The 27,500-nt window shown below is 50.1% G+C and overlaps 3 protein-coding genes across 3 annotated transcripts in view; all 3 read right to left on the minus strand.

Moving 5' to 3' along the window:
* Window positions 1-4,702, minus strand: part of LOC311353688 (ankyrin repeat and fibronectin type-III domain-containing protein 1-like) — a gene marked incomplete at both ends in the record, with an annotated part of 39,480 nt that extends 34,778 nt beyond the window's left edge. The window contains 2 exons of the mRNA XM_084473581.1: window positions 4,306-4,456; window positions 4,575-4,702. Coding sequence (XP_084329707.1) covers window positions 4,306-4,456; window positions 4,575-4,702 — 279 coding nt within the window. The remainder of the gene's footprint in view (window positions 1-4,305; window positions 4,457-4,574) is intronic.
* Window positions 4,703-16,313: 11,611 nt separating this feature from the next.
* lrrc8db (leucine rich repeat containing 8 VRAC subunit Db) lies at window positions 16,314-19,916 on the minus strand (the record flags this gene model as incomplete). The annotated part of the gene is made up of 2 exons (XM_084472774.1): window positions 19,817-19,916; window positions 16,314-18,826 (listed from the first exon to the last, which is right to left on the minus strand). Exon 2 carries the CDS (start codon window positions 18,822-18,824, stop codon window positions 16,314-16,316), a length of 2,511 nt encoding a protein of 836 aa, XP_084328900.1. The 5' UTR covers window positions 18,825-18,826; window positions 19,817-19,916.
* Window positions 19,917-21,140: 1,224 nt separating this feature from the next.
* lrrc8c (leucine rich repeat containing 8 VRAC subunit C) overlaps window positions 21,141-27,500 on the minus strand; it is a 9,509-nt gene continuing 3,149 nt past the window's right edge. Inside the window, exons 3-4 of the mRNA XM_084472775.1 lie at window positions 25,535-25,861; window positions 21,141-24,468 (exon numbers count right to left, since the gene is read on the minus strand). Coding sequence (XP_084328901.1) covers window positions 22,549-24,468; window positions 25,535-25,861 — 2,247 coding nt within the window. The 3' untranslated portion in view covers window positions 21,141-22,548. The remainder of the gene's footprint in view (window positions 24,469-25,534; window positions 25,862-27,500) is intronic.

Raw genomic sequence — 27,500 nt, forward strand, 5'->3', positions numbered from 1 at the left:
GGCATACATACATACATACAGTATATACATACATTCATAAATACATACATATATACGTATGTGATACATGCACACAGTATCCAAACATACATGCACACAGACACACACACACACTCATTACACATGCATATATACATACATAATACGCACGCACACACACACACACACACACACACACATAGACACAGAAAACATGCATACATACATACATACGACACACTCCCCAGAGCACACACACCGACACACACACACAAACACACACACACACACACACAAAGATAACCACACAAATCCTAAAAATATGCTTCGGCTCTTCAAATCTTTGAAGATGATACTCTGTTTTTTGAAGATAATATAGATCATGTTATATGTTCCGTCTCAACTTTAACTAGGTGACCCAGTGAATGAGTGAATGACTCCCCATCTAGTCCATGAGAGGTGGACTAGTTAGGGATGGAGGGCAGATGTTTAGATCAACTAATCTCTGAGTTAAACGCCAAGCTCTGAGGAGCTGGCGAAGGTTTGAACCTCCAGAAGATCAGAGACCATGTGTCCATCAAACTGGTTCCCAGCTGTCTCGTTAGACTGGTAATCACATATGAGAGAGAGAGAGAGAGAGAGAGAGAGAGAGAGAGAGAGAGAGAGAGAGAGAGAGAGAGAGAGAGAGAGAGAGAGAGAGAGGAATGGGAGGAGGTGATGAGCAGGATCCCAGAGGAAGACCGTCAGAAGGGTCAGGAGAATCTCTCTTACATGGCTAATTGTAATTGTGATACTAATACAGCTGCAGCAGTAGTAGTAGTAGTAGTAGAAGAAGTAGTAGTAGTACTATCAGTTGTAGTAGTAGTAGTAATATTGTTAGTATGAGTAGTGCTGGTCTTTAATCATTATTGAATACAAAATGACAATATTGCTGGAATAATTTGATTTAAGAAATAAATTATGCTAAAAATACAATCCAACTTTCAGAATAGTTTCAATATGCAGTGTCTATCCATATGGAATACATAGTGCATACATTTAATTATAAATCCATGAATGAAATACATATTGTTTTTCCTCTTTTTAATTCACACATCCTCCGCACCCACACACCTTCCTCCATCACACCACACATACACACATACACACTCACACACACAGACTCACACACACCTACATTCCCACACATACACACACTCACACACCTACACACCAACACACAACCTCACACACACTCACACATACACACACTCACACACCTACACACCAACACACAACCTCACACACACTCACACATACATTCACACAAACACACAAACACACACACACACACGCACGCACGCACGCACACACACACACACACACACACACACACACACACACACACACACACACACACACACACACACACACACACACACACACACACACACACACACACATGCGCGGCTGACACCTGTTCCGTGTGCATGCGAGCGTGTTTACGTCCGTCTAAACGTGGTGTAAATTGAATCCTGCCGTATGTTTGTGTCGCTGTGTGCGGTGTGAAGAGTACAGTGGGCTCCTACAGTCTCTGGAGACCCAGGGGCCGCCGTCACTCCCGCTCCCCCAGAGCGGGCTCTGAGACATGGGCGAACACAGCCCGGAGCTCTGGCTCTGGCTCTGGCGGAATGTTGAACATTTACCATCACAACGTACCTGGAAGATGGTTCTGGAACCTGGAGGATTTACCGGGATAATTCTATCGGAATCCTGGAAATGAACCTGGAAAATGAATACTTGGAATGTACCTGGAACATTTACCAGAATCCTCGACGATTTACCTGCAAAATGTGGATGGATCCAGAATACCTGGAATACTCCGCCAGGCCTTGAGGAATCCTGGAAGACCTGATGGAGGAGACAGAGGAGGAGGAGGAGGAGGAGGAAGGTTGGTAGTGATGAAAATGAGGGTGATGAAGGAGTACGAAGAGGAGGAAGACTGGTAGTGATGAAGATGAAGGTGGAGACAGAGAACAAGGAGGACGTAGCTCCTGATCATCAGACGCCAGCCAGCGAGCAACGCTGGAGGAGAGCAAAGCGCTTCGTTTATCTCTCTCCCTCCGCCCGCCCCCCCGGGGCGAGACCAGCCCCCCCGCCCCGGATCAGAAGGTGTCACATCAAACACCGTCCCCACACCGAGGAAGGAGACACAGAGAGGAGCCAGAAAGAAAAGGAGGAGCAGTAATGGGTGCCAAAGAGGTGGTTGGGTGGCAGGGTGAAGCAAGGGGGGTTTGTGTCTGCATGGCCTGGTGGGTGGGTGGGGGGGGAGGGGTGGGGTGGGGAGGGGAGGGGGTGGGGTGGGTGGGAGTCAGCCTCCCCCGGCCTCTCTCTCTCAGGACTGATGGTGGATGTGGAGCCCTTTGTGACAGTGGCGATGAGGGACGGCGGTTGGTGCTGAACGAGATCCTGCTGATCAGAAAAGCCATCATCAACACTATGATGGGTGAAATGCCGAGGCGCAATATCATTGCTGCGCCCACACTCGCTCTGTCTCCATCAATCCCTCTCGTTCTGTCTCGCCGTCTCCCTCGCGCTCTCTCTCCGTCTCCCTCACTCTCTGTTTCCGTCTCCCTTGCTCTCTGTCTCTAACAATCTCACCCTCTGTCTCTCTCTTCTTCTCTTGTTCTGAAACGTTCCTCTGTCTTCCCTCCGAAGGCTCAGAGTCACCAACATGTCTTTCTAGAACCGTTGGCCAAACAAAGAGAGAACGACTCAAAAGACACCATTGGATGGTTAGCAGATATGTGTTCATATTGTTGACGTTGTAGCCAGTTTAACACAGAACACGTAGCAACACATAGCGAACACCTAGGAGGGAAAGGAGGAGGAGGAAGGTGGCGAGGAGGGGAGGGAAGAGGAGGAGGAGGATGAAGAGGAGGGGTGGGAGCAGGAGGATGATTGAGAAGAGGGGAGTGGGGAGGAGGAGGATGAAGAGGAGGGGAGGGACGACCAGGAGAGGGAGGAGGAGGAGTGTTTTATTGTGTGGCTGCTGTGGAGGCTGTCCGTGTGTATTAATGCGTTGTCTGGCTGAACACCAACTTCCCCGATGATGGACACGCACAAACTTGAACTTGGAGGAGGAGGAAGAGCAGCAGGAGGAAGAGGAGGACCAGGAGGAGAGATGTGTTGAAGATCAAATGTCATCCTCCGAGGGGCCCCCAGAGGACCCCAGCAGGAGGAGCGCAGAGCTTCCTCGGTGAGGGACGGCCAGGCTGGGGGTCAGACCCCGTCACAGAGAGCCCCCCCAGCAGGGGGGCCCCATCCCTCACCCTGTGGCTCCCTCAACACCCGCCCGGTAGGGGGCCCATGCCTCACCATGTGGCCCCCCTCACACCCGCCCGGTAGGGGGCCCATCCCTCACCCCTAGAGCCACCCAGCAGGGAGCCGTCCCTCATCACGGTGAGGGCTGAGGGCCCCGGACCCTGCAGCCCTTCAGTCATCACAGGAGAGAGGAGACGCACACGCCTCTCGTTACTCACCCCCCCGCCCCCCCCCCCCCCCCCTGTCTGCTCTGAGGGGGGTGGGGTCTGGAGGTGAGACCCCCGGACCAGGGGGGGAACCCACCGCAGACCAGAGGCCATCCTTCAGCCTCCTTCATCTGTTAGGGAGCGGCTGCTGTGGCCCTGAGCAAACATTGCTAACATTGCTTACATAGCTAATGTAGCTAACATTGCTAACAAAGGAGACTGTGAGGGGTCAGTTTGTGGCAGGGGTCCACGCAGCTGGAAGCTAACATAGGAGACAGTGAGGGGTCAGTTTGTGGCAGGGGTCCGCGCAGCTGGAAGCTAACATAGGAGACAGTGAGGGGTCAGTTTGTGGCAGGGGTCCGCGCAGCTGGAAGCTAACATAGGAGACAGTGAGGGGTCAGTTTGTGGCAGGGGTCTGTGTGGCTCTAGGTTAACATATGAGACAGTGGGGGGTCAGTATGTTGCAGGGGCCTGTGCCGCTCTAAGCTAACATAGGAGACAGTGAGGACCAGTATATGGCAGGGCCCATGTGTGGTTCTAAACTAACAGAGTGGATAGTGAGGACCAGTATATGGCAGGGCCCATGTGTGGTCCTAAACTAACAGAGAGGGAAGTGTAGCATGTGAACCCCCCCCACCCGCCCCCCCCTCTCCCTTCAGAGCAGACCTTTTATTAGCCCCGGCTAATTAACACCGTCCCCCTGCCAGTCCGCCCGCTCCCCACCGACCCCATCACCCCGTTGGCACGACGACCGGGAGGACTTCAGCGGTGTCGAACACGTTCTTCCGCTAGAACCCATTAAACCCTGACCCCTGACCCCTGACCCCCGGCCCGGCGGGCCTTCCACACTGCTGGACTGCTCTGTGGTCTGGTGGTCCAGACCGGTCCCAGCTGGTCCAGACTGGTCCTGGCGGCGGGGTGTGCCAGCCTGATTAATGGAGCGGCTAATGGGCCGGCTGGTCTGGGATCTGGGGGAGAACTTTCTGTTGGGTTAAGCAGAGCCAAGCACCGACCAGAGGCTGCTGCTGGGGCTGTGGTCCTGGGGGGTCCGCAGCCTCCATCACAGCCTCCATCACAGTACATTACAGCCACATCGCAGGCTCCATCACAGGCTCCATCACAGCCTCCATTACAGCCTCCATCACAGCCTCATCACAGCCTTTATCCCAGTACATCACAGCCTCATCACAGCCTCCATCCTCCTCTTCTCTCATTACTGTGCTCAGGGGGGCAGGGGGGGAGGAATGCAGGAAGTCTGAATCGGTGTACGTAGTACTGGTTAGTGGTGGTTATCTACTAAACAAAATCACTAACCAGGTGTACGTAGTACTGGTTAGTGGTTCTCCCTACTACACAAAATCACTAACCGGTGTACGTAGTACTGGTTAGTGGTCCTACCTACTGGACTAAATCACTAACCGGTGTACATAGTACTGGTTAGTGTTACTAACCAGACCTCTAGGTGCTCTACTTCAGCCACGGTGGAGTCCTCATCAGACACCAGACAATCAGAGACTAATCCTCCTCACCTGCTGCTGTGTCTCACTAATGTTTGTCCTGTTGTTTTTGGCTGGAACTTGGTTACTAGTTGTGTCTATTAAGAGTAGTTGTTTTAGAGACATGTTTCTCAGCTTTCTTTTCTCGCGTAGGTCCGTGTTTTGTACTGCATTTGCACTCGCTTCAGTAAAGAAGTAATTTGTTTTTAGAAATTCCTCTCTGCCTCTTCTCTTCCACACTTGGATCTACACCTAACCCAGACCATAACAGGTTAGTGGTTCTACCTACTTAACTAAATCATTAACCGCTGTACGTAGTACTGGTTAGGTGTTCTACCTGCTAAACTAAATCACTAACCGGGTGAATTTAGCACTGGTTAGTGGTCCTACCTACTAAACTAAATCACTCACCGGGATACTTGTAATGTTAGTTGTTAGACCTACTAAACTCAAACCGCTTCACATTATATTAAACATTTGCTGATTTGTTAAAGAAGGGGAACCTGGGCTGTACTGATTGGCTGGGGCTATAAGGGGGTATATGGGGGTACATGGGGGTAACATGACTCAGAATATGATGTAGGGTGTGGTTGTAAGTGGTGTGAATGAACAGCTGTAGAGCCGGTTTCTATTCCCCATTAAAAGGTAATCCTCTGTAAGACCTCCTCGCCGAGCACCCCACCTCTGAGCAGCGGTTTGGGGAGGGGGGCCGGGATGATAGATAACATGAAAGGACAGAGTGACTCCTCCACCCTCTGTGGGGGCAGAGCTTTAGAATCCTGCTGACGGAGCAGAGTGGTATTCAGCTGCCAAACTCCAGAAGAGGAACGTCTCTTCTTCTTCTGTTACTCATCATCACTCACATTCATAATGGCGAGCCGTGAAATACTGGAGGAAACGTCTTTTCTTTCAATCTAGTGTTTTGGTTTGGTAAATTTATGTGAAGTATGTACCTACTGTATATGTTTAATCTGTAGCTGTTGATGGTTGTCATAAGTACTCAATAGATTGAAATAGCATTTCCTGAATGTTTGAATTCAACTTATTTTTCTTATTTTTCTAACCCTTGTGAGATAATTAAAGTGTGTGTGTGTGAGTGTGTGCATGTTTCTGTGTGTGTGTGTGTGTGTGTGTGTGTGTGTGGTGTTTCTGTGTCTGTGGGCGTGTACGTGTGGTGTTTCTGTGTCTATGTGTGTGTACGTGTGGTGTGTGTGTCCACGTGTCCATGTGCCTGTGTGTGTGTGTACGTGTGGTGTTTCTGTGTCTGTGTGTGTGTATACTGGTTAGTAACACAGGGTGTTGCGATCCCTTGTATGTATATGTGTTTAATTACCCTCTGCAGAGAGAAGCAGATAAATATTGTATCAATGACTTTATTGTATAACGCGAGCGATCACATTAATTAGCGGGTTCACAGCTGTCGGAGGGCAGCCACTCATGAATCTTTTAGTGGAACCACTTCTCTCCAAGATTTTACAATAAATATTTCTGGAGGTCTTGGATGAATTATGCATGGGTGAGCGAGGGAGATGAAAGGAGAGCGAGGGATCGGGGGTTGGGGGGGGGGCGGGGGGGGAGCTCTGTGTGTTGCTGACACGCCACAGAGAGACGCATCTCGTCCAATCACCGTCAACCGACCAGCGCCAGGACTTACTGTCAGGCCTCCCAGAGCCAGCCTGGGGTCCTGGGTTTACTGACAGGCATCCTATAGTCAGCTTGGGGTCCTGGATTTACTGACAGCGACCTATAGGCAACCTGGGGTCTGGGTTTAGTGTCAGGCATCCTACTGGCCAGCTGGATGACCTCATGCAAATGAGGGGTCCTGACAGGGTAAGGGTTCTGATCTGGTTGGGTTTTGCGTTTGTTCTGGGTGGGGAGTGGAACGTTGTCTGGTATCAAACTGCGTCAATTCCTTGACGTGTGTGTGTGTGTGTGTGTGTGTGTGTGTGTGTGTGTGTGTGTGTGTGTGTGTGTGTGTGTGTGTGTGTGTGTGTGTGTGTGTGTGTGTGTGTGTGTGTGTGTGTGTGTGTCCCGCTATCTGGGCTCAGGTTCTTAGTGGATTTGTTTGGCCACTGGAGACCTGGGGGCCCCAAAGGCTCAGCCGGGCCCTTGGGAAAACACTAATCTGAGACCCTGATGCCAGACCCCAATCCCAGACTCATCTAATCCTAAAGACATATATTACACATCCCGGAGTCACATGGCTGGTGTCCCTATGTAAACAGAGTAGGGTATTCTGAGGGTTGCTGGTTCCATTCCCAGCTCATTGTGTGTGTGTGTGTGTGTGTGTGGTGATCATGATGTAGTTGAGTCTGTGGACCCTGCGTTCTCAAGCCCACTAAACAAATCTACGTCTCTGTGAGGGTTCTGTGTTTGAGAACCGATAACGGGGGGTGCTGCCTTGTTACTATGGTGATGACCAAGCCTATTGATTGGCGGAGCCGGCGGCGGCGGCGGGGGGCTTACGGTAACCAGCCCACCTCGTCAACACTTTGGACCGCCGTGCTTTAATTCTCTCAGATTCGGGGGATCGATGCGGAGAGCGCCTCAAAGCGCTGGGAAACACGAGCATCCAGCGGCACATTGATCAGATAATACACGCCATTAACATACACGCTGTTAACAACCGCCAGCCACCACCCGGCCAATCAGCAGCCTGGTCGATAACACGCATTTAGGACTTCAGCGTGTGTGTAAACCTGAAGCTACAAAACTCCTCTAGTCCACGTGCTAACATCTCACTCTTTCCGTCTCTCTCTCTCTCTCTCTCTCTCTCTCTCTCTGTTTGTTCCTCTCTCTGTCTCTCGCTCTCTCTTTCTCTCTCTCTCTGTTTCTCTAAATCCCCCCCAATCTATTTTTCTCTCCTCCCTCCGTCCCGTCCCCCTCTCTCCCCGACCGTGTGTGTGTGTGTGTGTGTGTGTGTGTGTGTGTGTGTGTGTGTGTGTGTGTGTGTGTGTGTGTGTGTGTGTGTGTGTGTGTGTGTGTGTGTGTGTGTGTGTGTGTGTGTGTGTGTGTGTGTGTGTGTGTGTGTGTGTGTGTGTTCGCTCCCTCCAGATGATTCATTTATAAGCCAAACGAGGGGGGCAGGCAGTGTGTAACCTTGCCAATAGCCAGGGCTCACTTTACGCAGCGCAGAATGCTCTTCATCAACACAAATACCCTTTCAGCACCCGCGAGCGCTAGCTTGGGAGCTAACAGCAGAGCTTAGCGACTGGCACAGTTAGCATCCCGCGCGGTTAGCGGCCGGTGTGGTTAGCGTCACAAGCGGTCCGGCCTTGGACGTTGACAGGCTACGACGCCGCGCCCGACCCGGCACTGGCCCCCGGAAACGGACCGCTCTCCCCCGCTTGGCCCCCACCGCCGGAGAGGAGCTAAATCAAGGCTTTGAAAACATACAGCGTGGTTAATAATTCAGCGCCTGGTGAGTTTCAACCGCCTCTTTAGCGGAGAGATATGCAGTCTCCTGACTTATAAGAGCAGTCCTCCAGGGGTCTCCTCATTTAGCTCTTTATGGAGCCTCTCTGCTGCCCCCCGCTTCTAATACACACACATACCTCCTGTTTATAACCGTGTGTGTGTGTGTGTGTGTGTGTGTGTGTGTGTGTGTGTGTGTGTGTGTGTGTGTGTGTGTGTGTGTGTGTGTGTGTGTGTGTGTGTGTGTGTGTGTGTGTGTGTGTGAGACCTTTATATGCCCCTTCTCGCCTGGAAGAAAAGGTTAATTAATGAACACTTAATTAATGAAACTAATTAAAATTCTGGGTATGCAATTATCACTATACATACTGTATATAGAGAGAGAGATCGATATGTACACACACACATGCTGGTATCTTCTTAAAGTGCTGGTCTGTACAACATGATGTTGTTGCATTGAACCATAAATCTGCTGCAAAGTTTTTGCAGTAAGGCAATTATTGCAGTTGACTCGCGTCTTTACCGGCTTGTCAACTTACACAGGATGGTAAATATTTAAGCATCTTTGCACCCAACACACATTCATATTTCATCAGTTTTCTTGCAGTTTACTCTCAAAGCAAAGTGTTGGACTGCATAATTATTTCAGTTTAGCATTTCTTCCAAGCTATTACTTCCATAAATACGTGAATTTGAGTTATAGGCCCTCCGAGGGGTAATTTGAGAAAAGCATGAATTAATGAATACAAGCAAGATGGAAAATAAGCAAAGTCCACAGTCAGTGGCCCACAGTCAGTGGCCCACGGTCAGTAGCCCACAGTCAGTGGCCCACAGTCAGTAGCCCAGAGTCAGTGGCCCACGGTCAGTAGCCCACGGTCAGTAGCCCAGAGTCAGTGGCCCACGGTCAGTGGCCCACAGTCAGTAGCCCAGAGTCAGTGGCCCAGAGTCAGTGGCCCAGAGTCAGTAGCCCAGAGTCAGTGGCCCACAGTCAGTAGCCCACAGTCAGTAGCCCACAGTCAGTAGCCCACAGTCAGTAGCCCACAGTCAGTAGCCCACAGTCAGTAGCCCACAGCAGAGAGCAGAGACAGGGTCCTCACACAGCTACTGGTCGGGTCCTCCTCACACTAACTGGTCGGGTCCTCACACTGCAACTGGTCTTCAGGACGTCCGGTCTTCAGGTCGTTTGGTCTTCCGGACGTTTGGTTCACTCTCTGGTTCTCCTCAGGACCCCACCCAGGTCCTCACACCACCTGTTCTCCAGGGAGGGGAGCATGCAGCGACCTGTGAACCCCTCCTCTCTCGCTGCCTGTCTCACCCCCGCCCCCTTGTGCCCCCCCCCCCCCCCCCCTCGTGGCTCCCGTCCAACGCAGCTCAGAATCAAATAAAGATCTGCTGCAGCGTTTACCATCTCAGGAGTAAAGTGGAAGTGTTTTTCTGCCAGCCCCGGTTATTTTCCCCTGCTCTTCACAGGTGCATTGTGGGTCGCGGTGGCGGCGGCTCCATCCATCACTGGGTCGTCTGGCGGGAGACGGGGCACTTCCCCGCCGACGCCTCGGCCGGTTGTGCCGGCGCGGCGCTTTCAGCCCCCCCCCCCGGGGGCCGTGATGGACACACCAGTCAACTCAGACAGCCGGCTAGGGACCACAGGTACTCCTCCACCTCCTCCCCTCCCTGCACCTTCTTCTCCGACCTCTTTAACTGATCCCTCACCTCCACCTCCACCTCCTCCTCGTCCTCCTCCTCCTCTTCCCCCCCCCTCCTCCCGGAGCTCCAGAAAACTATACAAGCTATGTATGAGCTCCCTCAGCAGGAGGCCGGTCATATCGATCCTGTCTCTCCTCCTGCTCCTCCTCCTCCAACTCCACTCCTGGGGAAACGCTCCGATGCTGCAGCAGAACATCTCAGACGACATCAGAGTTGATCTGTTTTGCTCTCTTGGAGCAGAGATAAGTTTTGGCAGTTAGCTTGACGAGCGTGTTACAGACTCGCACTCTGCTGTTGATTTCTTTGGCTGGATGGTCGGGATTAGCTGTGTGTGTGTGTGTGTGTGTGTGTGTGTGTGTGTGTGTGTGTGTGTGTGTGTGTGTGTGTGTGTGTGTGTGTGTGTGTGTGTGTGTGTGTGTGTGTGTGTGTGTGTGTGTGTGAGACACTTGCTGGGAGACACTAATGTTGAAATAAATCTACTCAAATTGAAGTGTGCTCGAGCATCGTCCAACAAACAGATTAGATTTCAAAATGTTTGCTTGTGCTTTTTCTACACAAGGAACCCAGCCGAGAGAGAGAGTCAGCGATAGAGAGGCAGAGAGAGGCAGAGAGTGTGTGTAGGTAGGTGATGTTTGTTGGGTTTGCTATGTAGAGCTCTCTGGCTCTTTATGTCTGGGTTGGACCTGACAAGAAGAGACGTCTGTACAGCGCATCAAATCCTGCATTCAGTCAGAGCACAAGGAATTAAGCCCTGGTAGAGATCTCTCTTAAACACACTGTCCTCTCTCTCTCTCTCCCCTACCAATTCTTTCCCCCCTCTCGTGTGTGTGTGTGTGTGTGTGTGTGTGTGTGTGTGTGTGTGTGTGTGTGTGTGTGTGTGTGTGTGTGTGTGTGTGTGTGTGTGTGTGTGTGTGTGTGTGTGTGTGTGTGTGTGTGGAGAGGCAGACGGTCTGGTCTCAGGAGGAGTGTGTTTAAAGCAGAACTACGTCCTGTACTGAGAGGAGAATCCTGTGGGTGGGGGCGACGACTCTGGGCTCCACCTATCAGGGAGGGTCTGGCCTCCGTCTCCTCCTGGTGCTCTGCAGCTGGCGGGGGAGGACAGGGAGAAGAGGGGGTGAGGAGGGGCAGAGGCTGTGGTACTCCCAGCACAAGGCTCTGACCTGTGGGTCTGCTGAGCCAGATGACCTTTGACCCCTACCTGGTTGATGACATCATCACTCCTGGGCGAAGCCTCTTCTATCTCGTAGTGAGTGAGTAGCTGCGATTGTGATTTGGAATGTAAACCTGAAGCTCAGTTTGATATAATGAGGCAGATTTCATTTGAGTGATTTCAGTTTAGTCAACGAGATGCAGATTCTGTTTGTTCACATTTTGGGACAAACCGTGGTTGATGAATAATACATTTGTAAAAGTCTTATTGAGCTCTTATTTTGAAACTCTGATAATACTAATAATCAATCTCTTTAAATATACGTACATATATGTATTTGTAGTATTTTAAACAATAAGTGTAGAATGATCAATAATTATCTGAACTATAAGTGTCTTAGTATTTTAGATAGATTTTATTTTAATAACAACGTTATAATATTATAAGTTGATACACGGTGTAGTCTTTTTAAAAAATCAAAGACTCGCTATATCCATTAGAGCGAGAGACAAACACGTGAAAACTGAACTAAAAGACCTCTGAAGAAAAAGTCCCGTCTCTGAGGCTCCGGTTCCCTCGGTCAAATGTCTATGGGAAATAACATGGGGTTTTTGAATGATCGTACGTAGCAAATCTGTAGGAGGCAAAGAAGTGAAAGGTGCATCACGTTTTGAACTACACACTTTTTCCATCTAGTTTCGACTGGGTTTTTGGATTGTCGGTGCCGTTAAAGTAGTAAATGATCATTAATGCCACTTTAACGGCACAGAAAATCCAAAAACCCAGTTGAAACTAGATGTAAAAAGTGTTGTAGTTCAAAAACATGAGACAGCTTTTACTTATTCGCCACCTACAGAGTTTGTTATGCACGATCATTCAAAAAACCCATGTATTTCCATAGACATTTGACAGAGGGAACCGGGAGCCTCAGAGGTGGGACTTATTCTCAGAGGTCTATGGCGCCCTCTGTCTTCCAGTAATGTCAGAACATCAGTGATTAAACTCCATCACGATGACTCTTCACCATTTTAAAGGTTGTTTGCTGTTAATATTTTCTCGATTGTTCATTGTATTCACGAGAGAGAGAGAGAGAGAGAGAGAGAGAGAGAGAGAGAGAGAGAGAGAGAGAGAGAGAGAGAGAGAGAGAGAGAGAGAGAGAGAGAGAGAGAGAGAGAGAGAGAGAGAGAGAGAGAGAGAGAGAGAGAGAGAGAGAGAGAGAGAGACTTTAACTTCCTACCACTTCCCTTCCTGGTGTGACATGAATGTAAACATCTCGTCTCACCCTTCCTCCCCCATCCTCGACCTGGAGCCTTGAGCTGGTGGGGGTGGGGTGGGGGTGTGTGTGTCTCCAGCAGCCGTCAAAGTCACGCGGCGGTGGCGTCCCTAATTACGACCATTCCCGCATGATCTTGCCTCGGTCGCTGTGGCTCCAGACATCAAAGCAGGCCACTCTGACGCCGGCGCTAATTAGAGTGCCGCACGCGCACGTTTCATCAGCCATGTTCTCCCCAACACCGAGCGTCCTCATCTGAGGGGAGGAGGAGGAGGAGTGTTCTGGGTTCTTGGGCAGAGCGGAGATGAGATCACCCTGCAGGAGTCATTAAAACATCTGAGCTCAGCAGCGTCCAGCTCCACCGCTGACCCCAGGCCAGCAAGGACACCACACTCATCCAGAGCGAGATGAGCACTAACACACACTAAACACACTCTAAACACAGCGGGGTCGGCCAGCCCCGCCCAACAACGGGAACATCACGCCGCTTCTCTCTGGAAAACCCAAACTTATTTGATTGCCCCCCCCCCCAGTGGCATCCCGACTAAATCTGTCCGCTGATTGGCTTCGAATTTGTCGATCAAAATTGGACAAATCGGAAAATTCAGCTTTTTTTATCATCTTTCGACACATGTGGACTGTCCCAGTTTGTGGTTTGTCAGATGCAATATTTGTGTTAAAGTTAATGTTGTGAGGTACAAGTTCAGCACAGTGAGTGTTGTAGTGTTGTGCACTGTGAATGCCTTTTTAGCTCACTCTGTCGGTCGGTTTGTTGGTCCACAGAAATACTAGGTTGCAGCAGCTATTGCGAATTCGCACTTGTTTCCGTTGCAGTGCTGTTTTAGTAAAGTCTGTCTCAATGCTTTTACACATGCACACAGGCACTCACTAAATTTTACTAAAAACGTTTTCTGTGTTTTCTGTGTGATCAGTAAGGGGGGGGGGGGCTCACAAAAATAGTAGCCTAGGGGCCAGTGACCACCTTAATCCGCCACTGGCTTCACCTCTTTGTTATCAGGATGTTTTCCAGGATCTTTGTCTGTAAATCTGACACAACGTATAGCTCCACATGACGGCTGACGAGTCGTCTGCCCGAACCAAGACATGAGGTTCATAACGACTCGAACACACCGTCCAACACGGCCGTGTGTCTCCGCACCGGAGGCGTCCCGCGGTGGGGGTCGTTAGGGCGATCAACCGAACCGCGCTCGATGTGTCACAATGTAGAGGAGACACAGATGGAAGAGAGAGTCAACCGTCAGGTCTGGAGTCAAGCGGGGCTTTTCCAGCGGGGTCCGGTGGGCCGTGACGCCCGCGGTCAGAGCAGGACGCACGGACACTGAGTCTCCGGGACGAGGACAGTGTGCTCTTCCTCCCTGATCCTAAAGGAGCTAATGATGCTGAGGAGGGACCGTGATGCTGAGCGGAGGAAACGAGGCTGACATATGCGACTCGGTCCAAGGATTTATATTAATGCAATGGACACGGAATAGCCTGTCTGCTGGGTACATGTTTGATACCCCAGATGTCACAAGACATGGACTGAAAAGTGCTTATTATTCATCATCAGTTCAGTGTTCAGCCACGTCAAACCGACACAACGCATCAACGTGTTTCTTCCCCGTGTATCTCAAGATCTTAACAGTATTTAAGTAGTTTATCAGTCCTCAAATACTCACTAACCCTGGGTAAAGTGGTGGATGTTTCTTTTTGTCGTAACGGCACAAGGGAATTATATAATATTTCATCCCTTTCAACACCTGAGACGATTTGTTTGACTCTGTTGCAGAACCACTAACTCCACACGGGGGCAGCACCGGCCTGGGAACAGCGGCCCCCTCCAGACGTAGTCCTCCTTATGTCCTTAGATGAACAACAGGTTATGTGTGGTATAGAATGTTACTACAAACTAAACCTCCATTTCACTAGGGACCTTCAGCGAAAAGAAAGTGTATTTTGCAATTCATTAAGTGCACATGGTCAATTGTTTGTACTGTCACTATAAAGTCATGTATATTAATAGTACCTGGATTAAATACAATTCTTTTCTAATGCCTAAATATGAATATTCAGGTGATTATTCATTCGTTTTGTTTAAAGTCTTTGGTCTATTGTCAGACTCGTCAGCATTGTGGTTGACTCGTTTTGACTCAATAGATTCAAAGTCAAACTTTTTGGCAGTTTTTATGTAAGAATACCACACAATATTATAGAAAAAGAATCACAGACGTATTGTTGGTTTTGCTGCAAATGTTTATAATAGTTCAAAATGGTGTTTGTGCAAAAAATATGATTTCAACCAAAAGTCTCAACAAGTCGTCTCTTGGATTTCTAGATTTAAAAGGTGACAACTAAATACATTTACATTAAGGGCATTTAGCAGACGCTTTTATCCAAAGCCACTTACAATGAGTACATTTGTCTGAAGAAAGGGAAACAACAATATATATCGCTGTCGGTACAGTAAGGATGTTCATAGAACAAGTGCCAAGCACTTAAAATTGCTAAATTAATCCATTCCTGTATTCAACAAAGATAGGTATAGGATTAGATGCTACACGATGCTAAGTACTATTGTGTAGTACTAAGTACTAAGTGCCAGGATGTACAACATACAATAAGTGCGTACATAAAGTGCCAGGACATACAAACATACCATAGGTGTGTAAAAGGGGTGTTTTCATGAGAGCGATTGAGGAGACTGGGCCGTGGGGGGTAAGGGGGGCTATGCAAAGTCCTGGTGAACTCTGAACAAGCAAGTCTTGAGTCTCTTTCTTGTGGGAGCTGGTCAGCAACGTCCGCAGGGAGCTCGTTCCACCATTGCGGTGCTAAAACAGAAGAGTTGTGACTTTGTTGTGCGTACATTTTCTTGCTCTTGGCGGTACCAGGCGTCCAGCTGAGGTAGTTGAGCGGAGCGCCCGAGCTGGGGTGTGTGGTCTGACCAGCGCTTGGAGGTCGGCTGGGGAAGTCACTCACTGTACCTCTCACTGTATCTTAACATGTAGCTCAACCTGTACCTCACACTGTAGCTCAGACTGTATCTCACTGTAGCTCACAGTACATCACTGTAGCTCAACCTGTAGTTTACTGTAGCTCACTGTTGCTCACACTGTAGCTCAACCTGTAGCTTACTGTATCTCAACCTGTAGCTCAATGTAGCACACACTGTACCTCACTGTAGCTCACACTACCTCAATGTAGTTCAACCTGTACCTCACTGTAGCTCACACTGTACCTGTGCACTTTGACCAGCTGGCGTACCCCTAAATACAGTGCCTATAAAAAACAACCCGAAGACAAAACAGCATTAATAAAATAAGAAGCAAATAATATAGGACTATGCAGTGCCTAAAAAAAAAAAAATTTTCAAGTACACAGTGATCCCAAGTCCCAAATCCCAAGAAAAATATGTCTTGGACAAAAAAAAGACAGCTGTCGAAAAAACAGGAACAGGTGTATATTGGGCATATCAGTACAGTGGTCCTCTGAATACAGTGATGTCCACCCTTATCCAACCTGAGCCATGCCATGTCTCACATGGAACACATTCAAAAGTAAGTCAAACATCAAACCGCAGGGACTGAACAAACAGCTTCTACAGCTGATGTTACTGACATTTGTGATGTCACAAATTACAGTTAAAATTTAACTTTCTAATTCCTCAGGACTCGTTTGAGCCAATCAAACGGGTCTGTTGCTAAAGTTTGGTATAATTTGTTTGCTTACTCTTTAATAACGCTCTTCACACCCCAAAAAATCCTAAACTCAAAAGCCACCTCGTCGTTTGTTTAAACACTGTTGGCAAACGGGACGCTGGACTCCTGGTTGATGCTCTCCTTGACTTCCAGGGGCAGTGAGTCGAAGAGGTGGTCCTCCACCACCAGGCCACTCCGGCGGAGCAGCACACACTGCCCCAGCTGGAGGGGCAGCCGGTCCAGACAGTTCCCCTTCAGCTCCAGCTGCGTCAGCTGCACCAGCTGGCCGATCTTCTCCGGGACGGTGGAGATGCAGTTGTGGCCGAGGTTTAGGGTCCTCAGTTTGGTGCATTTGAAGAGCTGCTTGGGCACAACCTCCACCTTGTTGCCGGAGATGGCGAAGTACTGAAGGCTCTGCAGGAAGCCCACCTCCAGCGGGATGACCACGATGGAGTTGTGGCCCACGTCCAGGTAGCGCAGCTTGGGCAGGTTGAAGAGCGACGAGGGCAGGGACTCCAGCTTGTTGTGTGAGAGGTAGAGCGACTCCAGGTTCTTCACGTGGCTAATGGACAGTGGGATGCTGATTATTTTGTTGTGGGAGAGTTTGAGGCAGGTGAGCCTCTTGAGGTGCTGGAAGCTGATGACCTCCTCGATGGTCCGGATGTTGTTGGACTTGAGGTGCAGCTCCTGCAAGTTGGTCAGGCTGAAGATGGCGTGAGGGATCCGCTCCAGCTCACAGTTGTGGAGCTCCAGCTCGGCCAGGTTCATCATCTTCTTGAGGCTGTTGAGCACCAGGAGCTTGGTCCCGTCGTTGTCCACCACCAGCTTGACGAGGTGCGGCGACAGGTCTGTGATGTTGGTGGGGATCTTGGTGAGGTTGCTCTTGAGGTGCAGGGTCTTCAGGTGCCGGAGGTCTCGCAGGGACTCTAGCCCGATCATCTTGTTGTTCTCCGAGTTCAGGTTGCCCACCAGGTACATCTCCCTTAGACTCTTCAACAGGTATACCCACGTGGGGATCTCGGCCACGTCCGTGAACTTGACGTGGAGACAGCGCAGGTGGTCGCGGAGGAACACGAAGGCGGTCTGCTCCACCTTGGCAGGGCAGTGGTAGAGGTGCAGCTCGTGGAGGTTGATCATCTGTGAGATCTTGGCTGTGATCCTGGCCTCGGGGATGAGCTCCAGCCGGAGGATCTCCAGGTCAGTGAGGTCGAACACAGCGTCCGGGACCCCGGACAGCATAAAGAGGTGCAGCTCCAGCTTCTCTGCGGCGTTGCGCGTCACATGCTGCCGCAGCTTCTCGAAGGTCCACTCATGGTTCAGGCTGATCTCGCGGAGCTTGTTCTCGCTGACCTCCGAGAGGAAGACGCCGAAGCGCTTGGAGTACAGCTGGTCGTACTGGTCCACCATGTGCAAGAGGAAGGCAAAGTCGTTCTTGACGTCCGGTATGTCGCTGAAGCTGCTCTCCTCCCGCACCTTCTCGAAGGAGTACTCCTTCAGGGGCCGGCGGAACAGCCAGAACAGTGTGTAGATGCACACCATGCCATACACGCAGATGAGGGCGATGTAGCTGACGAGCAACTTCTTCAACATGAACGCCATGTTGTGCGTACACTGGAACTTCGAATAGCCGGTTAAGTGTTTGATTTCTGGCTCGCACACGTGGGCGAAATTGATGGCGGCCACAAAGGTCATGGTGTAGCAGAGGATGAGGATGAACTTGACCGTCTTGATGACCGTCTGCGCGACGTAGAGCTTGTAGATGAGGTCGCTGTCCTCCACATGAGCACGGAACTTCCTGACCTTCTCGAACAGTGCCTTGGCCTGCTCGCCGTCCTTCTTGTCCAGGATTGTCATCGCCGGCACCTCAATCACCAGCTTCTCAGCGGAGAACTGGACGCTGGACTTGACCAGCACGGCGGGGGCGGACTGGTTAGGGCTGCCCTCCTCGCTGCTGGTGGAGAAGTGTTTGGGCAGGGAGGACGGGCCAACCAGCCGCTGCTTGTTCTCCTCTGAGTGCTCGCACGCCGTCTCTGACAGCGCCTTGGTCGTCCACGGCGACTCGAAGCACTTGCCCAGGATGGAGACGAAGTGCTCGATCTTGGAGCTGGTCTTGGGGTACTTGAACCAGAAGTTGCTGCTGACCATGAGTACGATAGTGTGGATGAGCGCCAGGTAGGGGAAGTACTTGGAGTACCAGGGCAGTGCCACGTGGTAGCACATCTGGTTGACAAACACGTACTGCTGGAAGTCCAGCGCCGTCCGCACGCCTGTGGGCTCGGGGAAGCCCACCTCCACCGGCTCGCCGAAGACGAACTTCCGGAAGACGTCCGCCGGCCGGCCATCGGCCAATAGCGAGGCGGCTGCGTCCAGAGGGGCGGAGTGGACATCAAAATGTCCTCCGCCGCCGCCGCGGTCCTCTGGCGCCTCCTCCAGGATGGGCAGGCAGACCACCTGGTCTTTGGTCAACTGCATGGTCCCCGCAAAGATTGCCAGCATCAGCATAACCACGCCCAGGTAGTCCATGAATACGTCCCACCATGGCTTTAGGATCTTATAGGTGGGCTGGATGTCGTTCAGGGAGGCCACCTCGGTCAGGGTGAACATACCTGGAGGACACAGGGAGCAGGGAGAGGTTAAGGAGGGAGGAGGATGGAAGGAAAGGAAGGAAACATAACACACCTAGAAGATATCGAGGTCAGGAAGAGGTTATTACAGTGGGAGGGAGGGAGTGGAGGGAGGAGAAGGGAGAGAGAGGAAAACCAAATGAGAAGGAAAGAATGTAGGATAGGAGAGGAGGGAGAGAGGAAGGGAGGGAGGAATGAAGGGAGAGAGGAAGGATCTAGAAGAAAATAGATAATGAAAGAGACACCGTAAGGCAGATAACTGCCTACTGTATGTTTGTGGCAACATCAAGTGAGTCTTATGAAGCAGGTTATCTATCGTCTGCCATTTGGACCATAAACATTACTGTGGGTCACATTACTGTGACCTATTTAACGTGTGTGTGTGTGTGTGTGTGTGTGTGTGTGTGTGTGTGTGTGTGTGTGTGTGTGTGTGTGTGTGTGTGTGTGTGTGTGTGTGTGTGTGTGTGTGTGTGTGTGTGTGTGTTCTCAGATAACGTTACGACGTAATAACCTTGCGTAGTGTCAATCTTACTTATGATCACACATTCATACATCCATTAGTGGAATGAATGAATGAGAACGCACATGTTCCTGTTGGCGTCCCCCTTCACGTCGAGCGAGTGAACTCCCATCATTAAGGTTCATAATAACACTTGTTTATATATTAGTATATACTGTGGCTACTCTGGTCTCAGGAGTTCTCTGGTTGATCGTCGAGCTGTGGAGGAGCTACCAGGACGGGCCGGTTGGAACAAGTCGGGACACCAGGACCGGTTTACATCGAGCAAAGAGCTAGATGGCCAGTCATCCAGATTACGTTCGTTCACATGCGTTCGCTTCTCAATCGCTGTGTTGTAATTTCACGTTGTGGCGACGAAGCCTCGTCTTTATTCAGGCTCTAGTCTTCATTAATGGTGGCGGTTTAGGCATCGGAGACTTCAACCGCGGTTTCCCATTGTCGGCTTTACGCACCTTCCGCTGACAAAGATCCGCTTATGAGGACCTCCCACCCCGCCGCGTCTCCTCCCGGCGGCCGGCGGTAACCGGTGGGTCCCTGCTCGGTAACCGGTGGGTCCCTGCTCGGTAACTGCGGCGTGTTCACTTTACACTCGAGGAACGACGGAAGATTAAAACCTCCTCCTGCTGCTCCTCACGGATCATCCAGACGAGACGCAGAGTGACACACTCAACTGAGTCGGCGCACTGGGTGCCCGGGATGCGATCAGACTCACATTGTAGCCATCCTCATCCTCATCAACATCATCATCATACTGTGTTATCCTGGAGCCAACGTTACCGTGTTGTGGAGGGTCTGCAGACCTCGCCGGGGTCCAGATCTCTGCTGAGGAGCGTGTCGGTGGAGTTCCGGGTTCCTGAGTGGTGGTCGACCGTCAGGCTGCAGCGTCGGTGCGGACAGATGGTCCGAAACCCGCCGCGGTCACAAGAGGAACTGGAAGCGCTTGGCTCTGCAGCGTGTTGTGCAATGGACCCTCGTTAACGCACGTTTACAGGCGGCGGGTTAGTCTCCAAATGATGTGGTTCAGGGGTGTTCACGATGCCCGGAGGATAATGAAATACCGCGGAGGGAGTGTTGATGAACGCGAGAGCAGTGGGCATGTGAACGTGAACTGCTCATTCATCCAGTCATCATAACTAATCCCTGCTGTGTCAGCTGCCAGGCTTCATATTAGACCCAGTGACTCGTTCCCCTTTCATGGAAATAACTGAAGAAAAAAGCCTGCATTAAACCTATTGTTCTCATGTCTATGGACGTTTGAACTATATATTTCATTTAGAGAAATAGAGATGTAAACATGCTGATGTGCTGCAGGACACCACACGGTAGCTTTGTGTGGTGTTGTTGTCGATCCCTCAGACCGCCAGCAGATGGCAGCGTTTCACAGAACCGCTGTAAGTAATGTAGGCCGGGTCACTGCGTTAACCTCTATGACGTGGTGAGTTTTACTATGACGCATTAAAATAATCAATTCCATCTTATCCATACTTTATAATTGAGCCGACTTTATCGCTACTTCCTGTCTCAGATTAAATTAAAAAAGTATATTATATTAGTATTATTATGAGCATTAGTATTAGTATTCCTAATCACCAAGCCATCATATTTCTCATTACATAGTTGTGATACTGATTATTTAAGATATTAATACACATTTGTTTTAGTTGACTGGCCTTCTAACAGCACGCAATTCCGTATTTATGTTAATAATTTATGTGGGTTTTAAAATAGCATTCATCATTTAAAACAACAGAGCAGACACATTCGAACTATAAATAAACCAGCTATTTTTTTTATTATCTAACATGACAAAATTGCTTATAAAAATACATTTTCCTCAAGTTCAGGCGTGTGTGTGTATACTTTATGAACCAAATAATAATTGCATAATAACAGCATAACATTCCCTTTGGATGGCTAGCGCCATAAATATTAGCTTCCTATAACAGAACAACATTTCCATGACACTGTCGCGTACGCAGGAAACACTAGCGTGAACCCCACACACACCGCTAGCATCATGAGGTACGTTATGAGTTACCCTGATCGTCTCTGACTCAACCTTAAGTTTCTGAAGTCTTTCTGAAGTTTCTGCATCTTTAAGGGAAGCTTTCTCTTACTTAAAGGACAAGGCCTACATGGTTCTGTTTATAGGATGGTTAATAAAGATACTCTACATCAACCCAAACAATCTTTACTCCTGCTTAAGGCGGTTCTGTGCAGCGAACAGCAGACTGATTGCCTTGTGCTGATCCCCTCAGTGCTGTTCAGGTCTGTTTTCGTGCCAGATCAAATCTGGCATGAGCTAATTAACTTTAGTGAGACGTTTTATCCAAAGTGACAAAAGGTGATTAGACACAGTTAGGAACAGCTCGTTAAGGAGCAGGAAGGAACAGCTTGTTAAAAAGCAGGTAGGAATGGCTCGTTAAGGAGCAGGTAGGAACAGCTCTTTAAGGAGCAGTAGAAACAGCTCGTTAAGAAGCAGGTAGGAACAGCTCGTTAAGGAGCAGTAGGAACAGCTCGTTAAGAAGCAGGTAGGAACAGCTCGTTAAGGAGCAGGTAGGAACAGCTCGTTAAGGAGCAGGTAGGAACAGCTCTTTAAGGAGCAGGTAGGAACAGCTCATTAAGGAGCAGAAAGGATCTGCTTGTTAGGGTGCAGGGCGTGTGTGTTTGTCACTAGTTTGTTCCTTGATGGGGTCAGCTATCATATAAACATAGATCCATGTCAGCCTGGTTCCAGAAATACAAACTCACCGTCAACCCAGCAACCCACCTAACCTCACAAAATAACAAGAGTAATAATAAGAGTGTTCAACATTGACACCACACTGATGAAAAGCAGTATGTCATAATACTGATATAAAGCCTCATGTCATGGGATGACATCATAGCATGGCATCACTGATACATGGTATGACATGGTATGATGATCACACTGACAGAGAGCAGTATGTCACATAAGATCACACTAATATAAAGCATGTTATATTAGTCGTAGTAAGACGTCACACTGGTCGTATGACATAACACTGATATGGAGCGGTATGTCATAGAATGACATAGTATCACATCACTCATAGTATGACACCGGTCATACTCACACGCAGCATGGTATAAAGCATGACCTCCGGGAGACAGACGGACAGGAGAGCCGGCACTTGGGGTCAGGGGGCGTAAGGCAGCCTGCTCACTCCGTCTTCATCTGAGCCCTGACCTCAGAGGGCAGGGTCTCGAACAGCGTGTCCTCCACCAGCAGCCCGCTGCGCTTCAGCGCCCGGCAGCTGCCCAGCTCGGCGGGCAGCGCCTCGAAGTGGTTCCCCTTCAGCTCCAGGTGCGTGAGCAGCACCAGGTAAGACACCTTGGGCGACAGCAGGGACAGCGCGTTGTTGCCCAGCTTCAGTGTCTTCAGCTTCTTGCAGAAGAAGAGCTCGTCTGGGAGGTTCTCGATCTTGTTGCAGTTGACGGAGAAGTAGAGCAGGCTCTGCAGCACGCCAATCTCCGGCGGGATGAAGCGGATGTCGTTGTTGGACAGGTCCAGGTAGCGCAGCTTGTTGCACAGGAAGAGGTGCGAGGGCAGCACCTCGATCTTGTTGTGGCTGAAGTAGAGGCGCTCCAGGCTGCCAAGCTTCTTGATGTGCTCGGGGATGTACATGATGCTGTTGTACCACAGCTTCAGGCAGGTGAGCTTGCGCAGGTGCTGGAAGCTGACGATCTCCTCGATGCTGCGCAGGTTGTTCTCCTTCAGGTCCAGCCCCTGTAGGTTGGACAGACTGAAGATAGCGTGCGGGATGCGCTCCAGGTCGCAGCGCACCAGCTCCAGCTCCGTGAGGTTGACCATCTTCTTGAGGTTGTTGAGCATGACCAGCCGCGTGCCGTCGTTGTAGAGGTACAGCCGCAGCAGGTGGCTGGACACGTCCACGATGGACTGGGGGATCTTGGCCAGGTTGCTCTTCAGTGTCAGCGCCTTCAGACACTTGAGCTCGCGCAGCGACTCCAGCACCACGTTCTTGGAGACATCGGAGCTCAGCGAGCCGGTGAGGTAGAGCTCCTCCAGGCTGCGCAGGCCGTACAGCCAGCCAGGGAGCTCCCTGCTGTCGTCGAACTTCACCCGGAGCACCTTGAGGTTCTCCTTGAGGAAAGAGGTGGCGGTGGTGTGCAGCTTTAGGCAGCACTGGTACAGCGACAGCTCCTGGAGGTCCTCCAGCTTGGAGACGGAGGCGGGCATGGTGACGTTGTAGATGATCTCCAGCTTGAGCGACTGCAACTCGGTCACCTCGAAGATGGTGTCGGGCAGGCCGGAGAGCATGAAGAGCTGCAGCTCCAGCCGGTTGTGGGCGTTGGTCAGCAGCCGCTGGCGCAGCTTCTCCACCGTCCACTCGTGGTTGAGGTTCAGCTGCTTCAACTTGTTCTCGCTGACCTCCGACAGGAACACGGCGAAGCGCTTGGAGTACAGCGGGTCGTACTGGTCGATCATGTGCAGCATGAAGGCAAAGTCGTTCTTGACATCGGGGATGTCGTCGATGCCCGTCTCCTGGCGCACATACTCAAAGGAGTACTCCTTGAGGGAGCGGTAGAAGAGCCAGTAGGAGGTGTACAGGCTGGTGAGGCCGTAGACGGCCACGAAGCACAGGTAGCAGTAGGACAGCTTGGAGAACAGGTGGGCCATGGTGTGGTTGCAGGAGAAGTGCTTGTAGCCCGTCATGTCCTGGATGTCCACGTTGCACTTGACCGTGATCTGCACCTCGGACACCAGGATGCTGTTGTAGGCCAGGATGAGGAGGAACTTGAAGACCTTGACCACGGTCTGGCGGACGTACATGATGTACAGGATGTCCCCCTCCTCCACGTGCAGACGGAACTTTTTCACCTTCTCGAAGAGCGCCTTGGCCTGCTCCCCCTCCTTCTTGTCCATGGCGCTGGCGGTGGGCTTGTCCACCACAATCTTCTCTGGGATGGAGCGGAGGGACTGGGTCTTCTCCAGGGTGACCTCCTCCGGCGCCACGCTGATGCTGCAGCGGCTGGCGCTCAGCTTCTGGTGGTCCTTTTCCTCTGGGTTCTCCCCGGACACCTCCGACAGGGCCCTGGTGGTCCAGGGGGAGTCGAAACACTGGAGACAAAATGAGATGAGAGTGACACAGCAGAGAGTACAGAAATGTATAAGAATTAAAAAAGATGTTCAGCTGGACTCTGCATAGCCTCTAGCCAGGCTAGCGCCGCCTACTGGTTCCGGCAAATTTAATTTGCCTCAACCATATAGTCAGGGAACTAGCAATGCGTTTCGGTTTGCTCCGTCCGCCAGAGCGGACGGACCAATCAGCGAGCAGATGTGGCGATGACGGGCGATGACGTCGAACTGAAGCGCCCAAACTGAAATACCGGTGTAGTTCCCAAGCTGCGGTAAACAGTTGACGAGATGGATGTCGGCGAAGCTATACGCTCTGTGCTTGAAACTATTCCGGATATTGAAGACTTAAAGCCAGAACAAGAAGCATGTTTGACGAATTTTTTGGAGGGCAAAGACGTTTTTGGACTTCTTCCTACCGGGTTTGGGAAAAGTTTAATTTACCAGCTGGCCCCGTTAGTGGCGAAGACATTATGCAAGCCAAACGCTAATGCTAACCCTATTGTCATCGTTGTGTCCCCCCTGCTTGCCCTGATAGAAGACCAGATTAAGGAGGCAGGGATACTGGGTGTAACAGCAGGCCAGCTTGGCGTTAGTGATGACCAGGACATAATAAACGGAAATAAATAAACGCATAGCATACGTCACCGCCAAGCAGCAGCGATTAGTCGAAGCAAACGGAAGCAACCGCCTCCCGGAAGCAAACGAATCTCTACGGCTCGTGTTCAGACGCTATATGAAATGTAATGAAGTAAGCGGCTGATGCATCAGGCTACATAGCCTCCCCCTCCCCTCCCACATCCCTCGTACACACTTATTGTATGTTGTACGTCCTTACACTTAAAAATAGTTTGTGCAATCACTAACAAGTTAGTGATTGTTAGTGCTTGGCACTTGTTTCTATGAACATCCTTACTGTACAGACAGCCATATATTGTTGTTTCTCTTTCTTCTGGCAACTGACTTATTGTAAGTCGCTTTGGATGAAAGCATCTGCTAAACGCCCTAAATGTAAATGTAAGATAATAAGAATAAAGACCTATATATTTACCTTCCCCAGGATGGAGATGAAGTGCTCTATCTTGGAGGAGGAGCCAGGGAACTTGAACCAGAAGTTGCTGCAGACCATGAAGATGAGCGTGTGGATGAGCACCAGGTAGGGGAAGTACTTGGCGTACCAGTGCAGGGCCTTCTCGTAGCACATCTGGTTGATGAAGCTGTACTGCTGCAGGTCCAGGTCCGTCTTCAGGCCTGTCATCTCCTGGTGGGGCAGCAGGGACGCCTCCTCCAGCTCCACCTCCGTCTGGTTGGCCAGCGCTGCCGTCTGGTTGGGGGCCATGGTCCTCTGGGGGAGGCAGATGATCTTATCCTGCATGACCTGGGAGACACCGGACGGGGGAGGGAGGACATGGAGAGAGAACCAACAATTTAATGAGAGACGGAAGAGAGAGAAAGAGTGAACAAAAGATTACGGAAGATAAGATAAAGAAGAAAGAGTGAACAAATTATTTTAAAAGACAGAAAGAGAGAGTGAACAAACTATTGAGGGAAATACAGAAAGAAAAACATACAGGAAGAGAAGAAGATGGAAAAACAGTTGATCGGAAAATAAAGCCACAAACAGACAGACCGACCGACCAAACCAGACCCTAACAAACTCACACCTATCCAAACACTCTTGAGTGGTTGAGTGCAACAAGATTACGACCCTAAACAACGTAAAACACCAAACTCTCATCGCAACAGGAAATGGGATGATCACATCGATCCGTTTGCAAACACACAGGGAGATTTTTTTATCGTGGCTTATTCCTTAAGTCAATAAATCATCACTATTTTTATAATTGTTACTACGTAGTTAGTAGTTTCTGTTTTTATTGTATCACGGTTGCTTTTAGGATTACTCCTATTGTGTCCTGTTGCTTTAGGAAACAGGGGTTACCGTAAGAGAGGATACAGTATGAGAGGACTCCCTATCCCCGTGACTTCTGTAAGAATGTGGTCTGAACGCGTTGAACGCGGCGGGCACAGAACACTGCATTGTTCCACAACAGCTCTTTGAACTCCGATACGACTCCTGACAATTCCAGGATGTCTGCTGCTAACACAGATATCTGCCCTGCGATCTGACTCACCCACCAAACGACATCATTCAGCTCTGTTGGATGGCGAGCGTAATTAATTGTTCTCTCTATTTACAAACAGTTTGGACCCTCTAGCAAACACTGGGTTCCGGGCTGACCGCAGGCCACAGAATATTCCTTAAAACATCTCAACGTTTTACATCATCTTGGCTTTCGGTTAGGGATTTATTGTTTTGGCTAATGGCATATTTATCAAATACCGTAATACCATGGTTTCACTGCATGGTCCCACAGCAGGCCAGAGCGTTGTGCTTTATACGCAGGCAAATAAGCGATAATAAGCTAACGTGACAAGTCAAAGGGTTTTGGGGGCCTATGTTTATGAAGGGGAGGCTATTTGGCGGCAGTTTCCACTGGTAAACAGTTGCAGCACTGAGAGCTAGCTAGGCTGCACACTGGCCTGTTTGTCAAGACATATAACTACATTTAGCTGCTCTGCTAACTAAACCGTGGAAGTCTATACATCTATACATGTTCCACTGATTCCTCTCCTGGGGGATTTGTAATAAGTATAAATGTTTATAACCCTCAAGTTCTTGAGGGTTAGCTGTAGGTTCCAATTCATTTGTTTTTTGGATGACTTTAGCCTCTAAAGACAACAAGCATAGAGTATTATTCAGTGGTATGCTAAAGTTGACCATACCGCTGAATGAGACTCTATGCTTGTTTTATTTAGCCTTGGGTTAATGTGATGTGAGGTTTGTGTGGAAACATGTCTTCATGCGACGTATGTGAGCCACACCCATTCCCCCAGGAGTCCTGGGGGAAGATTAGTAAAAACTACTTTCAGAGATTCAGCATATCTGTGAAACCCTGAACTGTACGTCCCATTTGGTGGTCTGTGAGAGGAATGGCTTTTAAAGACCACCAAAT

Source organism: Micromesistius poutassou, assembly GCF_964030765.1.
Source record: "Micromesistius poutassou genome assembly, chromosome: 9".
NCBI classification, from domain to species: Eukaryota; Metazoa; Chordata; class Actinopteri; order Gadiformes; family Gadidae; genus Micromesistius; species Micromesistius poutassou.